The sequence below is a fragment of the Nilaparvata lugens genome, chromosome 6 (assembly GCF_014356525.2).
Source record: "Nilaparvata lugens isolate BPH chromosome 6, ASM1435652v1, whole genome shotgun sequence".
In the NCBI taxonomy this organism is placed as follows: domain Eukaryota; kingdom Metazoa; phylum Arthropoda; class Insecta; order Hemiptera; family Delphacidae; genus Nilaparvata; species Nilaparvata lugens.
Genome location: NC_052509.1, coordinates 26,174,605 through 26,191,858, shown reverse-complemented (window position 1 = coordinate 26,191,858; position 17,254 = coordinate 26,174,605). Strand labels below are relative to the sequence as shown.

Here is a 17,254-nt window from a genome sequence, read left to right as displayed (position 1 = left end):
AAACTAGTTGTGAAGCGAATTAGTTTGATTCGAAACTGGAACTGAAATCATGGCGACTTCAGCTGATGATGAAAGTGGACACTCACCCAATCTAGCGGATGACTTATTAACTACTTCCATGAGCGGCTGGAGAGAGACAACTTTCTGGCCTAGACCGGAAAAGAAATCCTTTTCTGACGTCGTCTGCAAACAAGGTCTTCAGATCTACATAGAGACTGGAAAACAGCTGCTTTCTGTGCAGTGTGGCGAAAAAAAACATTCTATCCATTTAGAATAGGAATCACAACATATCAAGTACTTATTAGTTTGAAAATCAAATAAATCAATGTGTACTCTTTCTCATGGACTCTTGGCAGACGGCCAAGGTTGACGGTATTGATTGTTTGACCCGTTTCTAGTTGACTGACAAATTTCGCAAGACTGAACTGTATGATAAATATCATTATCTAGACCTGGCCACCATACATATGAGCGAGCCAATAATTTGGATCGTACCACACCGGCATGACTCGAATGAATTACCCCTAATACTTTTTTTCTCAAACTTCTTGGTACGACAATGCGATCTCCAAAATAGAGACATTTATTTACCACAGATAATGAACATTGATTACTCTCAAAAACTTTCATATTAGCATCAATAGTATGTGGAAAACCATTTGTTACATATTCAATAACCTTACTCAACAATTCGTCTTTGCAAGTGTGTTCATATACTTCATCTACATCTATTAACAGCGTTGATAAATAAATGAAACAAACTTCATGCTCTTCTACACTACAAGCTGACGGTAAACGTGAAAATACATCAGCATGTGGAATCAAAACTCCTTTCTTATGTACAATTTGATAATTATATGCTGATAAAATAACAGCCCATCTCATCAGTCTGGATGAAGCCATTACTGGAATTTTCTTATTTTCTCCAAATAGAGTTTTCAATGGTAAGTGATCGCTACAAATAGTAAATTTCCTACCCCACAAATATTTATGAAACTTTTTCACTCCAAAAATAATAGCAAGTGCTTCCTTATCCAACTGTGAATAATTTCTTTGTGCTGGCGATAATGTCGCTGATTCAAAAGAAATCGGACGCTCCTCCCCATCAATAATTTGACTCAAAACAGCACCAACGCCAAACGAACTGGAATCGACAGATAACACTAATTCTTTACTTGGATCGTAAATCGTGAGAAGTGAAGCTTCTGACAATGCAGTTTTACACTTTGAAAATGCAACCATACAGTCTGAATTCCAAAACCATGGTTCATCTTTGCGCATTAACTTATGAAATGGTTCGAAGATATCAGGACACATATGTACAAAATTACGATAATAATTGAACATGGAAACAAAAGCTTTCAACTGTGTTAAATTCTCAGGTTGCGGCATTGCCAAAATCTTTTCAATCTTAGAAGTAGGCGGTACTCTACCGTTAGCTGACAATTCAAAACCCAAAAATACTAAAGATTTGACAAAAAACTCAGACTTTTGAATATTTAACTTGATATTGTATTCTTCAAGGCGACTCAGTACCTTGTTCAAAGTTTCTTTACACGAATCAAGATCTTTACCCCCTATCAAAATATCATCCAAATAGGGAGAAACGTTATCGATTCCCACTAAAATTGACTCAATTACAGACTGAAATATAGCGCAAGCAGACGACAAACCAAAACATAAACGATTGAAGCGATACAGACCCTTTATCGTATTTACAACTAATAAATCTCTGCTTGATTCATGAACTTCTAACTGTAAATAAGCTTCAGTTAAATCCAAACGACAAAATACAGTACAACCGATAAAATTATTGAAAATATCATCAGGAACCGGCATTGGATGTTGATCTACTTTTAAATATTTATTCAGTGTTACCTTAAAATCAGCGCACATTCGGTTTAGGGACTATTACCATGGGACTGGCCCAATCAGATGTTTTCACCTTATTAATTATTCCCTTTGACTCCAATCTATCCAATTCATTACCAAATTTCGTCCCGCAGTGCATATGGTACAGTGTATGAAAAATAGGCTGGACGTTGTCGTCCTTCAAATTCAGACTAACCTTAAATTTTGATATGGGTTTTTCATTATCTTTGATTGAAAACACTCTTGGATATGACTTGGCTAGCGTTTCCACAGTTTCATTTTTTGCAATAGACAAACAAAAATTATCATTCTCATTGGACTTTGGCAAAATGTTATTTGCCCAATCGGGTGCAATTACCGACAACCAATCTCTACCTAATAAAGCTTGACATGAAATTTGATCGATTACAACAGCAGATAGCTTAGTATATACATCATTGTAAACAACTTCTACCTTGCATGAACCAAGGACTTGTAGCAGATCATTATTAACACCCCTTATAGCTCCGAAATAAGGCACTAATTGTGACAACAACTGGAGCTCTTTTGCAATAGCTGAGCTTAAAATAGTAATTGAACTCCCGGTATCCACTAGAAAACGCACTGATTTGCCATTAATGACAATATTCACAATTAATGAATCACACTGACCTGATTGTGATGAATTGACTGACACATTGACTGTGGATTTGACATAATTTACTCTTTGCTGGTCACAACATTCTGCCGTGTGACCTGTACGTTGACACTTAAAACACATCCACTTATTAGCTGGACACTTATCAGGAGAATGCCTGAAGAAACAGTGACAGCATCTTTTTCTCAGTCCCTTTTCTGACTGTTGAGAAGGCGACGGCGAGCGACCCCTGGAGACCAATGGACCCGCTCGACCCAGAGATGAACCCATCTGCGACATGGATGACGACTGACCAGAAACCGACCAGGAACGTGCAGGAGACCCCGACCTTGGTGACGAATCCCATCGGGACCGGTACAATGACGGACGTGACGGCGACCGCTCAGGATAACCCTGCCGTGGTGACGGACCTTGCCTGGACTGGCGAGACAAGGAACGTGAAAACGTAGATGATACCATAAGAGTCTCTGTAGCATCACCAGCCAAGACCAAAGTGGACTTCTCAACCAATTCCATTTCTAATACTAGACGACAAGCAGTATCAAATTTCATGTCATCTGGCTCAGACAAAAGCCGACTCACCATTGACATTTGTAGTAGGCCAGACACCAGTCTATCACATAAAGCCTGGTCACGAAAGCTTCCAAATTTACAGGTGGTGGCCAAGCGAGATATTGCTGAAATATAGCCGTGTAGCGACTCGCCTGCAAGCTGCTTCCGAGAATGAAATTTATATCGTTCTGGTATTACTTTACACACTGGTTTATATCGGTTTGTCAAAGCCTGTACGCACTGTTCATATGTGGCAGTTGCGATTTCGACGGGAGACAATGCTGTTTTCAACTCCTCATAGACAGACGGAGGAAGATCGACACAAAAGTGACCTTTTTTTACCTCATCCTTGAAACCTTCGATGCTAAAATATAGTTCGAGACGCTCCAAAAAGGATTCAAAGTCCTCCACACTGGGTTCGAAAACTGGAGGTTTGGACATGTTGACACGAGACACGTAAGTGAGGTTAGGTTATAGTCTAAACATAGTCTATGATTTCAAACACACGCGAAGAAATTTGACCAAGTCCGGAAAACATAGTGCAAAACACGATAACCGAAATCGAGACAAACATAGTTCAAACACGAATACAAAACACTGAACGAAAAACGTAACTATGACACAGTCCACGAATAAAGGCGCCAGAGTACATAACCACAAAACAGGAACACGCGATGCACAACTTCACCATTGATTATCTCGTCGCCAAATATAATGTTCATACTTTAATATGATTATTTGGAGTACTCATTCATAAAAGACAGTTAGACACTTGATTCTTTATTGACTTATTACTTTTAACTCACAAAAAGACTTTACAAAACTAGACCGCCCGACTGGCTAATACAAAGACTTCACTCCATTGCTTCTCTAACGTCATGAGCAGGATGCCGAACACTACAACCTGGAATAATTCTGAATCCTCCATCAACTTTCTAGATGTCAATGTAATCCTTTCCAACTCCAATACCTTATCCACCAATACTTTCACCAAATCCACCCACACTCAATAGTTCCTACACTTTGAGAGTTGCCATCCCTACCACATCAAAAGATCCCTCCCACGTTCCCTCTCAATCCAAGGCCAAAAAATTTGCAGTGATCCCCACCATCTTGACCAGTACCTCAAAAAACTCCACCAATCCCTCCTGAAATGTAACCTGAAAGGTTGTTACAGAAACAAATCTCCTCCAAAACTGGCTCTAATCCAACCACAAAAATTCCCAAATCCCACAAACTCCAAAGCTCTGTACCACCTACTTCCCTGGAATTGAAAACCTCAAACCTGTCCTTAAAGATCTGTTTTCATGTCGTCTCTTCCAATCCCTCTACCAAACACCTTTTCCAGCAACCACCCACCCTCATTTATAAGCAACCTCCCAACCTCAAGAAAATTCTCAGTAAAAACAAATCACTCACCTCTGAGGAAATCCCAACTCCACCTGGTACCCTACCTTGCAAACGCCCCCCCCCCTCCCTGTAAAACTTGTCCTATTACTGATTCTTCCATCTCCTTCACCAGTCCTATCACCAACTACACCCACCAAATCCATCAATCCAGTAATTGCATCTCCAAAAATTGCATCTACCTCCTTTCCTGCAACTTCTGTCCTGCCTTCTACATAGGTGAAACCACCACTGCCCTAAACCTCCGGATCAACAATCACAGGGCTTCCTTTAAAAATAATACTTCCTTACCCATCCCTACCCATGGCTTTGAGCACAACAAGAACTTTGACCAATGCTTCAAAGTCAAAGTCCTTGCCACCCTCCCTCCCACAGCCCCCTCCATAGATGTCAAGACGAAAGAATTGGCTTTTATTTGGGTGCTTGGAGCTGCTTCCAGTCCTGGTCTCAACAGACAGCAATAGTACCATATAGCTATCAACTCTACACCAACTGTTTAATTAAATTGAAATAAATTTCATCATATCAAAATAAATTTCACAGCTATCAAATATATATTAAATGTTCAATAAAAATGAAAAATAAATTTCATTCAAGTTCAATTCTACAATTCCTTTCTCCAATTTTAGTCTAATTGTTTTTTTATTTCTAAATTTAAATCTCCTCTTTTCTATCAATTCCTAAGCTACACCTCTCCTTATTTATTCATAATCCACTCAAATCTTAAATATCCCGTTTGTAACCGCCCCCTAAATACCCCCTAATGTCCCCTGAATCTGTACCCTTTTTCTCTCCATTCGTCTGCACCACGTAATCTGTGGTCTCTGCTGCTACAATTGACTCTCCGTGCGTACTCTGTGGTCACGACCGTTTGATTTAAAACTGTACCCACTCACTGCTCGGTTGAGGGAGGAAACTCAGTTTCCGAAAATTTCCGTTTCTAATGTAAGTTTCTAAGTGTTTTCAATCTATTTATGTCTCCTGTTTTAATTGATATATATATATATATATATATTATATATATATATAAACTGTTATATACATATATATAAATTATTGCTCACTTAATAGGATTGATGAAGATACTATATTCTGATAATTCCTTATTTTAATGAAAAAACTTCTATTAAAACATGATAGAATAAGGAAATATCATAATTTCGAAGATAATTCTGTCAAAAATCAATAAATATTAATCGTTTACATTACTTAAGAGGCTTTTATAATGATTTCAGATTGAAGAGCCAATCTATGGTAGCAGACGGCCAATTTTCACTCACTTCCAGTCTCCAGCTATTCTTGTGGCGTAAGTTGATGAATTATTTACTCTCTTTTTTGACACATGCTTTAGCACTGCAGTAGTGGATGAGTAATGAGATAAGTAGTTAATAACATGATGAGCGCTCAATCAGTTTAGAAGGGTTCGAACTTAATTCAGCAGCACTTAATCAAAGGTTGATAGTGACGACTGATCCGACTGAAATATCTGATTCACTTGATATCGATATTTGTGATGAATTTATTCTAAATGAATAGTTCCGTAAGTGAGAATGTTCACACACCAACGTCATAACAAAATATTTTATTTTAAAAATCGTTGATGTTACGCTGATAATTATTTTGAGAGTTTATAGAAATTTAAGCAACTAAGCTATATTTATGTTACGGTATGTGTAGAATGCGACATCATGATTCTGTTTATATATATTTTTTCAATTTGATTGAACAGTATTTTATTTTTGTAAACTCATCACCTAAAGGTCCTATTCTTTAATAGAGTGCGACGACTCTAGCCGCATGTATCAACGGTTACGGCTGTACTCCATTATTTATTTATTCAATCATTCAGAATTATACAACTTACAGAAAAGTACCACAGGCTAACTCACGCCCAAAACTGTTCCAATTCGAATTTATACTTCAGTCCAAATGTAGCTAAAGTTTATGTGTCACTTCAAAATTCTTCAATTACACACTCAATTTACAATCCATACAAACAAAAATAATTTTTACTGTATATCATTTTGTAGGCTATTTATATAGTCGACATACTGTATATACACCTAAACCACAGAAATAGACATTAATCGACTATAATAGACTATCAGTTAATACAGCGCGGCTGGAATTGGCCCTTTACAATGACAAAAACATTTGAATGATAAGCGTTCTCACTATCAAGTACTCATTACATTATTGGAATTATCCAATTTTACATGAGAATTATCACTACATTATTGGAATTCTGAGCAATTAACTTCAAGGAATTAAATAATTATGGGCCTTTTTTTCTGTTTTCAGGTTTGATTTCTATTTGCCACTACTCTTCACCACAGGGTTCCTATTACACGAAAAGGTGTCGGGCGTTCTGGAAAGAACAATGACTGTAGGTGAGGAAAATAGGAAGTTGAATAACTACTTTTTTGTCGGACTTCCCGACTTTAATTCTATAATTTGAAAAAATATATGAACAACATATTGATTTTCGATTATGCGACAATATTTTTTTATAAATACAGTACTAAGTGCGAAAAATTCATTGAAAAAATAACAAAATAAAATTGTTGGTTTTCACACTTACCGAATGTTGGTCGACACTCAGAATTATTAGCTGAGAATAAGCTATTGGTGAGAATTAGCCAGTCTTTCTGAGTGTCGGCCGACAATCGATGTGTGAAAATGGTCATTACTGTGCAAAACATAAGTTGCGTAAAAAAGAAGTCTCAGTAAGCCTAGTATACCATCAACAGCAATGAGTGTTTAATTGCTATGCTTTGCTTTCAACTAATCTAGAATAATTAAACAGTGTTTAATTGCTATGCTTTGCTTTCAACTAATCTAGAATAATTAAACAGGTCTAACTCCGCTTGAGCTGATCCTCGCCCACTTGGTTCTTCAGGTTATAATAACAAACCTGCAAACCGGCTTGATGCACTTCATATTCTATGTGCTGTTTGAAAACCCGTTTGTGTGCAGTGTGTGGCTGCCTTTCCTTCTATCGTTTTGGCAAGGAATGAGCGGAATGTGTCTTGGTAAGTTACCACACAGGGAGCCAATCTGGTGGCTCAATATTATTTATAACAATTCTCTACAACTCACGATGTTGACCCTACAAACACGATCTCTATTTCAATGCAAAAATTAAAAGATTGTTTTCATTTTTTGATGACTATGACTTTTACATGGGAAATGAATGCTAAGTGATCGATTCCATGACTGCAATGGCGTATAATAGCATATCTAGTGTTTGAGATGAGAATAAGCTGAACCTACTTCTAGAAAGACTTCTATGAACCGATCACCATAATATAATTAATGATGATTGTAAATTGTATAGAACCATAGCACTACTGCCAAAACTATAAGTAGCACCGTATCACGAAATGAATTCCGACACTACAAACTTTTACGAATGAAAAATTAGTTGAAAAAGGCTATACAAAAACATAAATACTCTCACATTAAAACTTTGTTTATAAACCATATAAATATGCTTTCATTTATTATATTTTTATGATTATTTTATATAATTTGTTCTATAATACTTTATATTTGAACTTTTACTTTGTTGTATAATTACTATAACTCTAAATATAGTTTTGATAAAGAAAAATCTGTTCAACAGGTTTCTTCATGACGGCTGTTTCAAATTCGCATGTCATGGCTATGATGGGTGGCACTGGAATTTTCTTCTTTGTTACTTTTACAAGTGGTAAGAATACTGAATGGAATTTGAAATTGTATTGACGAATTAAATTAATTCAGCAAACACCTATCAACAATATAACTTATGTTTTTCATGTTAAAATGCTGCATTGCTCCAGCATGCACAAGACAGGGCCTTTTCATTTTCAATGACAAGGCTGTTAAACCAGTGGATTATTATTCAAATATTGACATATAGAATCACCTGACACGAACGTGCGAAAATGTCAACAAAAATGACATTTTGCAAAGTAGTTCATTGGTAATAATATATAATACAATCATTCTTCACTGCGACAGTGAATACATTTATACATTATTAAAATGAGCAAATACGGTTGTGGGTGGTAGGAGTGAAAGAGGACGTCCCAGGTTGTGGGTGGTAGGAGTGAAAGAGGACGTCCCAGGTACTCACTCGTATGATGCACATAAGAACATAAGAAGATTGGGAGAGGAGAGAGGTAAGACTGTAGGGCAAATGCGCAGGCTGGCCGTGGATCGGGACCACTGGAGGCGGTGGCCTGAGGCTACCCCGACGCTGTGAGGCACAACGGGGCAAGAGATAAAGAAGAAACGATTATTAAAATATTATCGCGAATGAAAATTTCATTTCAAACACTATTTATAGCCCAGTCAATAAAGGTTTTTTCGATCCGAAAATTAAATAAAAGCTGAATCTCCCACCATCGATAGAACCCTCCCAGAGGGTCATTCTCTCAAAAGTCCCAAGAAATCCCCTTGAGCCTTGGAAATCAATTATCTCAATAACCATTGATCGGGAAGAGTTCTATTATATGTCAATCGATTCCTTACATTATGGACTACAATATTAGTGATATTCATTTTTTCAATAAAATGAACACTTTTCTTGATAAAATAATATATATGTAAAAATTTAGGGAGTTTGCGATTTGATTTTTTTGTTTTCTTCGATTAACTTCGAAGAAAGTGATTTTAAAGAAAAATATGACTGATAGTTAATGTAGCCACTTTCATTTCGAACCCATTGATGTATTTTGTTATGTATTTGCGATTCCATTTGACGCTGTGGAAGGGGAAACAGCCAACGCGGTACAGCGCGGCTGACACGCTTCGCCATAGTAAACAGCAAACAAGAAATCAATTATCTCTGTAACCATTAATTGAAAAAACTATCATATTATGTCATTCAATTTGTTTTATTATGGACTACAATATTAGTCGTATTCATTTTCTCGATAAAACGAACAGTTTCCTTGATAAATCAATGTATATGTAAAAAATCAAGGGTTTTTCGATTTGATTTTTTTTTGTTTTCTTCGTTTAACTTCAAAGTAAGTAATTTTAAAGAAAAATGAGCCAAATAATTAATGTAGCCAATTCCATTGCAAATCCATTGATGTATATTGTTATTTATTTGCGATTCAATTTGACGCTGTGGAAGGGGAAACAGCCGACGCGACTGACTCCCTTCACATTAGTAAACAGAATAGTACTGCTTTCTACATTGCATCTCATTTACACTATGACGCTCGATAAAATTAATTTTGTCTATTGTTTTGACATGCGCTCAATCTAGATTTTCACTTTTCAATACACTAAAAAAATATAATTTTCTTGATTTAACCACGCTGATGATAAAATCAGGATTTCTTTGTCTGCTCACAGAATTTATTATATTAATTTGAAGTGTGCCTACTCAATACGAGTCAGAGATATCACAATTTGATAACTCTAGTTTCAGATATTGATGTTTTTCAACGAAGATGTGATACTATATGATAACACTGTACTCGCCATAAGTTGAAAATTTTCAAGCTGAAAGTAGATTATTTTGTTGCTCATTCGGTTTAAATATTAACAAATGTTACCAAATATTACCAATATTATCACATACAGTGAGAACAAATTATTCTGAAGCTTTCTATTCTCACTGAACATGAAGAGGCACTACCAAGCCAGAATTGCAGTTCTGTTCACAATCATTATTATCAGAGCATTCAAATTTATGCTATGTAAATTTAACTATGGGATTATCCCCATCTCACAATTTCCCTATTTATCCTTATCGTGATTTAGAATAAAGTAGTTAATGTCTATAATCACAAAAATGAATGTACAGTACCTCTCGTATAATAAATATTACAAATAACAAAATTTCTAGTAATATAGCAACTTTTTCTAGGTATGAATTTCAAGGCTCTCAAAATGACTTTTTCTTAATCACAGGCAGAAATTCCAATGATCATAATAGTCATATCATAATTGTTATTTAATGAGAATTCTTTGTATTGTACATTGTTCGACATAAGATAAACTACATCCTTAAGATAATCAACTTATTTAGGATTATCATGTTTATGAATGAAAGCGAGACTGTGATAAGAGATCAGTCAAAATGAAATATAAAAATTATATACAATGCATATGTCTGATCAACTCAAATTAAAACCGTAAACTGAATTCCAAAGAGACTATCCACTGTTCAAATTGCACTGTGATTTCCTTTTATTTCCAAATGGATTAAATTTCTTGATTCTTCAATGTAACAATTATTGTAAAAAACCAATGGAATATGAACGTCATCCAAATAGCATTTAAATTTGAATTTTTAGATCATAAAATCCATAACAAACTAGTTTTTGAGAGAAAAGTGATGAATTGCAAACAGTGCATGTAACATTGATACAAAGCGATACAATTAAAAACAACATCGATTAATTTTATACTGTCAAAAATTGTGATCAAAACATTCTCTCCAAATTCCTTTGTCAATTGGTCTATTTTTGCGTAACTGAAGATCTCACACTCAACACCGAAGCTGCTGCAACAGTCGTAGGGATGTGCGTAAACGTGTGAAATTATACATCAAAATGAAGATAATTTGATGCTCTATAAGCTCATGATCAGCATGGATTTTTTCCATCGATATTCAAAAAGTTATAAGAGCAAAAAATCGAAGAAAAATGTGTTTTTTTAAAAAATGTCACATCTTTTAGAACGGATATCTCGAAAAGTGAAAGAGATACAGAAAAAGTTGTTAGATCAATATTGTAGGAAATTATGTAAGCTTTAATTTCTTATAGGATAGTCATGTCTGTAAAATGCATAATTTTCGAGAAACCAAAAAATGGTACCTTTGTACCAACCCCACCTCCTTAGCACGGCGGGTAGGGGTGGAGACTTTTGATATGTTTACCTCCTCACTACCCCAAACAGAACTGCGGAGTTAAAAATCGTCTTCCTAACTTTTTCCTCTATAACACTTCGTTGTCTATTAATAGTGTTTGCACATAAAAATTAAATATTAGTTTTGGATTATTCATTATGAAGGCATTGCATTGCATTATCCTATTGCATGTTTGACCCATTTTATTGAAACTCAGTGATATATAGTGATTCATTCAAAACGTTCAGCATTCCTCATAAATAACATCCCTGCTTATCTTTCAACCAATGCTGAAAGTTTTAAGTGAATCTCTATGTAGTAATGAAAACGCCGTTGGAAGTAGCCATATTTACTTCTCATTTTTCATGTTTTCAAGTTTTGTAGTTTATATCAGCAATACAACAAAATACAATACATCAACAAAACATACCATCAGATAGAACTAACAATTTTAGATATCACTTCTAAATGGAAGTAGTTTTTGTCTCAATATTTTTTTTTAAACCTACACGCACAGAAATATTAATTAGTGTTTAGGGGCCTAATATTACAGGAACATTGGATAGTGTGGTTTATGAGTGTTTTGGTTTTCAGGTGTTCTGTGGCCACTTGAAGGGATTCACAGTTCAATGAGGGAGGTGATCTGGTGGTCTCCACTGGCCCTGTCGACAGAGGCGATGCGTGGCATCACGGCCCGCAACTGGCCCATCACACACCCACACATCTACAAAGCATTTATGGCAATCACTGGTTGGACGGCTGTATTCCTCATCGCAACCTATGTAGTCATCAAGTACAGGGGCTTTCACTACAAAAATATACATTTATTATATTATGTTATAGTATGAATATTTTATCGGCTGCAAACAATATCTTTGTCTGTCATAGAATGCATGATTAAGCAGCACATATATAACAACAAAATGATGAGTTAATTATCACATTTCATTCAAAACATAGACAGCAATAGCCTATGATGTTCGTATTGTAATTGTGGCATTATAGTTAATTCACGTGGAAAATCATTGATTTCCTGAACTAGCAATGAAAGCTGAATAAATTGCTGTAATCAAATTGGTTAAATCTTAAAACATTTTAGTATTTCGAATTTAGAGAACTAAAAAGTGTAAATTTAGTTTCAGCGCAAGTCAAAACAATAGACAAAATTGATTGTTTCGAGCGCCATAGTGTAAATAAGATGCAACTTAGAAATCAGTACTATTTTACTGTTTACTATTGTGAAGAGTGTCAGCCGCGCCGTACCGCGTCGACAGTTTCCCCTCCCACGGCGTCAAATCGAATCGCAAAAACATAATAATATACATCAATGGGTTTGCAATGTAAGTGGCTAAATTAATTATCTGTCTCATTATTCTTTAAATACATTTGCTTCTAAGTTAGTCGAAGAAAACAAAAAATCAAATCGTAAACCCCCTAAATTTTAACAAATATATTATTTTATCAAGAAAACTGTTCATTTTATTGGAAAAATGAACATCACTAATATTGTAGTCCATAATGTGACGAATTGAATGACGTACAATAGAGCTCTTTCCAATTAATGGTTACAAAAATAATTGATTTCCCGTGACTACCTGCATTTTTCATGTTTAAGGGGGCTAGGGGGGAAAGCTCCAGGGGGATTTCTTAGGACTTTTGGGAGAATGACCCTCTGGGAGGGTTCTATCGATGGTGAGAGATTCAGCTTTTATTTAATTTTCGGATCGAAACGGCTTTTTTCGACCTTCATTGACTGGGCTATTATACTCCAGGCAATGAATGATCAAAAAAGGGTATAGAGGGGAAAGTTAGGAAGACAATTTTTGACCCCGCAGCCCTCTTTGGGGTAGTGAGGACGAAAACATATCAAAAGTCCCTACCCATACCCACTGTGCTAAAGAGAGGTGGGGGTGATTCAAAGGTACCATTTTTTGGTTTCTCGCATATAACTAGAAAATTATGCATTTTACAGACATGACTATCCTATAAGAAATTAAGGCTTACATAATTTACTACAATATTGATCTTACAACTTTTTCTATATCTCTTTCACTTTTCGAGATATCCGCTCTAAGAGATGTGACATCTTTGAAAAGAAAAACAATTTTTTGCTATTTTTGCTCTTATAACTTTTTGAATATCGATGGAAAAAATCCATGCTGATCATGAGCTTATAGAGCATCAAATTATCTTCATTTTGATGTATAATTTCACACGTTTACGCACATCCCTACGACTGTTGCAGCAGCTTCGGTGTTGAGTGTGAGATCTTCAGTTACGCAAAAATAGACCAATTGACAAAGGAATTTGGAGAGAATGTTTTGATCACAATTTTTGACTTCGCAGCTTCGTAAAAATGAATGTTCACCGTAGATTTGTAGAGCTTTGTTTTCTCTTCAATTTCATGTATTATTCCACCACTTAATGTTTTTCTTCTATTGTTATAGCAGATTCAATGTTTAGGGTGAAATTTTAATTTTTTAACAATTGATAACTTGACAATGAAATTTATGTCTGGAACATCTGGTACACAATTTTCAACTTCGTAGCTTAAGGAAGACTACTTGGTAGGTAAACGTAGCAAAAATACGCATCTCTAGCCCGCCTATTGAAGGTGTCAGTGGAGCTGTTAAGTTGATACTTGTTGCAGAGTTGAAAATTTCACCCCCCCCCCCCCCAACATTGAATCTTTTATAACAATAGAAGGAAAACATTAAGTTGTGGAATAATACATCAAATTGAAGAGAATTTGATGCTCTATAAGCTCATGATCAGCATGGATTTTTTCCATCGATATTCAAAAAGTTATAAGAGCAAAAAATCGAAGAAAAATGTGTTTTTTTAAAAAATGTCACATCTTTTAGAACGGATATCTCGAAAAGTGAAAGAGATACAGAAAAAGTTGTTAGATCAATATTGTAGGAAATTATGTAAGCTTTAATTTCTTATAGGATAGTCATGTCTGTAAAATGCATAATTTTCGAGAAACCAAAAAATGGTACCTTTGTACCAACCCCACCTCCTTAGCACGGCGGGTAGGGGTGGAGACTTTTGATATGTTTACCTCCTCACTACCCCAAACAGAACTGCGGAGTTAAAAATCGTCTTCCTAACTTTTTCCTCTATAACACTTCGTTGTCTATTAATAGTGTTTGCACATAAAAATTAAATATTAGTTTTGGATTATTCATTATGAAGGCATTGCATTGCATTATCCTATTGCATGTTTGACCCATTTTATTGAAACTCAGTGATATATAGTGATTCATTCAAAACGTTCAGCATTCCTCATAAATAACATCCCTGCTTATCTTTCAACCAATGCTGAAAGTTTTAAGTGAATCTCTATGTAGTAATGAAAACGCCGTTGGAAGTAGCCATATTTACTTCTCATTTTTCATGTTTTCAAGTTTTGTAGTTTATATCAGCAATACAACAAAATACAATACATCAACAAAACATACCATCAGATAGAACTAACAATTTTAGATATCACTTCTAAATGGAAGTAGTTTTTGTCTCAATATTTTTTTTTAAACCTACACGCACAGAAATATTAATTAGTGTTTAGGGGCCTAATATTACAGGAACATTGGATAGTGTGGTTTATGAGTGTTTTGGTTTTCAGGTGTTCTGTGGCCACTTGAAGGGATTCACAGTTCAATGAGGGAGGTGATCTGGTGGTCTCCACTGGCCCTGTCGACAGAGGCGATGCGTGGCATCACGGCCCGCAACTGGCCCATCACACACCCACACATCTACAAAGCATTTATGGCAATCACTGGTTGGACGGCTGTATTCCTCATCGCAACCTATGTAGTCATCAAGTACAGGGGCTTTCACTACAAAAAATAACACGCAACGATATTTATTTATGATAATTTATTTTTAATTTTTGCGTTCCATGTTTCCTAATGTGCTGGTTTGATAAATAAATGGAATAAATGATAAGCCCAAGGTTGGTCTTGGTCAGAGATATATGGGGCCGTGTCATTAACTACTTTCAAGAAAGTATGGTTTGGTTGAATCTTTAATAGAATCTTTTATAAAGCACTACTTGTCAACAGAAAAGTTTATTACAAATGAAAATTATGCTCATGGTACAGAATACCAAGGAAATAGAAACACATTTAATCTATTAACTAGTTATTGATTTTGAGCGGTAAGCAGTTATCAATTTCCACTTGACGTTTGGTCGGTTGCACTCAACTATTAAAATGTTGAATTGGCTGCGGTGCGCGGTTCCTACTAATGCGTTGCAATATGGGACGCACCTCACGTTTAATACAATACGAAACTACATAAATCCAGAATCGACACAGATCATTCATATCAATACAATGCTCAAGCAACTAGTCCAGTGCTCACTATTATTGATGAAAAAGTTGATCATGTTGCATCGCATATCGTATCACTCTAGTGGGAACCGCACCTTATAGCGATTACCTCAAATCCTACAATTTTGTTATACTCAGTACTATATTAAAAAGAGTTATCATCAACTGGTGGATGATATACCGTACCTTATTTAAAACTGGGCACAAAACTACAGCAATCTCTAGCCCAAATAACTGGCAATGGTGACCATTACTGTTGTCCAAACTAGATATCGTTCATGTCTATCAGATGAACCAAAATTAACTCATAAAAAATCCAATTACAACTTGGTCGAGTTTGCATCTGATCTCAATAATTATTATTGCTACTAGGGATGACTGAACCTACTTTGCGACGTGGTAATTTTTACAACTCATTCTACAATAGTGAAATTCGCCTCAAACTATCAGCATTTCTTATCGATAACATCAATACTGACAATCAAGCAATGGCCGGCCAATGCTGATATTTCAAGTGTGACAAAACTCAACTTTGAAACGATAGACGACACTGCGATACAGTTGCGACACACTGGCTCATGTACAGTACATCTAATAAAAAATTAATATCATTCTACTGTTATTTTAGAGTAATCTCAAGTTATTCTAAGAAAATTAATTTAAAACCTAACGTTATTTTTTTATAGAAAAGGTTAGTAATGAACCTTAACTTTAGTTAATAGATAAATTACGACCTACAATACAAATCATAACCTCGAAGCTAATCCTCATCAAGTTACTGTATCCGAACAGGAACTATACAAAATAGCACGATTTTTAATGAAACAATAGTTTAAACCAGGAACAAAAAATTGAAATATTTACCCAGGGATTATTAGGTTGATGAACGCAATCATATTATGATTCTTGGTCTCAATTTTTATTCAATTCAAAATACAAATCCATAGTGCAATTCATTATAAAAATTAATTTTCAACATTTCACACATCAACAAAATGGATTAAAAAATAAAAGAAGAACATGTAATTGAAGATGGATAAGACCTAACAAGTAAATAGAAAAAAACATCAAGGAATGGAAAAACATTGATTTGGAGATCAATACAATATATTATAAGTTAGTAAAGCATTCAAAATATTGGTAATTTATGAAGATTATTTGTAAAAATAAACGATGTTATAAAACAATGATTTGGAATTTGAATTTAAATGATAACATTTTATCAAATAGAAAGATAATAAGAAAATATTCTATTGCAACAACAAAATATTATATAATATTTCAAAAGACATTATTTATCTCAATACCTCTATGAAACTCACTCCAATTATGAGAGATACAATAACTTCTTTTCACTGTTCTGCAATTTATTAATAATTAACTATCAAGTATCAAATTACTATTAGCTTAAAATTAAGATCAAAAGTTTGTGATATTCATGAAACTAGCGTAGAAAAATGATAATTTATTGGAAAAATAGATTAATTGAAATCATTGATTAAAAACAGGATTGACAAGATGATTCATCCACAATTAAGAACAACACATCACCGATCAGTAGCCTAGAGTTCATTTCAACACGTTACACGTTATTAG

The 17,254-nt window shown here is 35.0% G+C and overlaps 1 protein-coding gene across 2 annotated transcripts in view; it reads left to right on the top strand.

The window, feature by feature from the left end:
* LOC111062784 (ABC transporter G family member 23) overlaps nucleotides 1-15,332 on the top strand; it is a 95,667-nt gene extending 80,335 nt beyond the window's left edge. Inside the window, exons 12-16 of one of the 2 annotated variants that reach the window (XM_039430553.1) lie at nucleotides 5,704-5,774; nucleotides 6,770-6,858; nucleotides 7,324-7,500; nucleotides 8,094-8,180; nucleotides 14,950-15,332. In XM_039430553.1, the coding sequence (XP_039286487.1) occupies nucleotides 5,704-5,774; nucleotides 6,770-6,858; nucleotides 7,324-7,500; nucleotides 8,094-8,180; nucleotides 14,950-15,176 (651 nt within the window). In that variant the 3' untranslated portion in view covers nucleotides 15,177-15,332. The remainder of the gene's footprint in view (nucleotides 1-5,703; nucleotides 5,775-6,769; nucleotides 6,859-7,323; nucleotides 7,501-8,093; nucleotides 8,181-14,949) is intronic. The other variant, XM_039430554.1, reaches the window with a different exon arrangement.
* The last annotated feature ends 1,922 nt before the right edge of the window (nucleotides 15,333-17,254 follow it).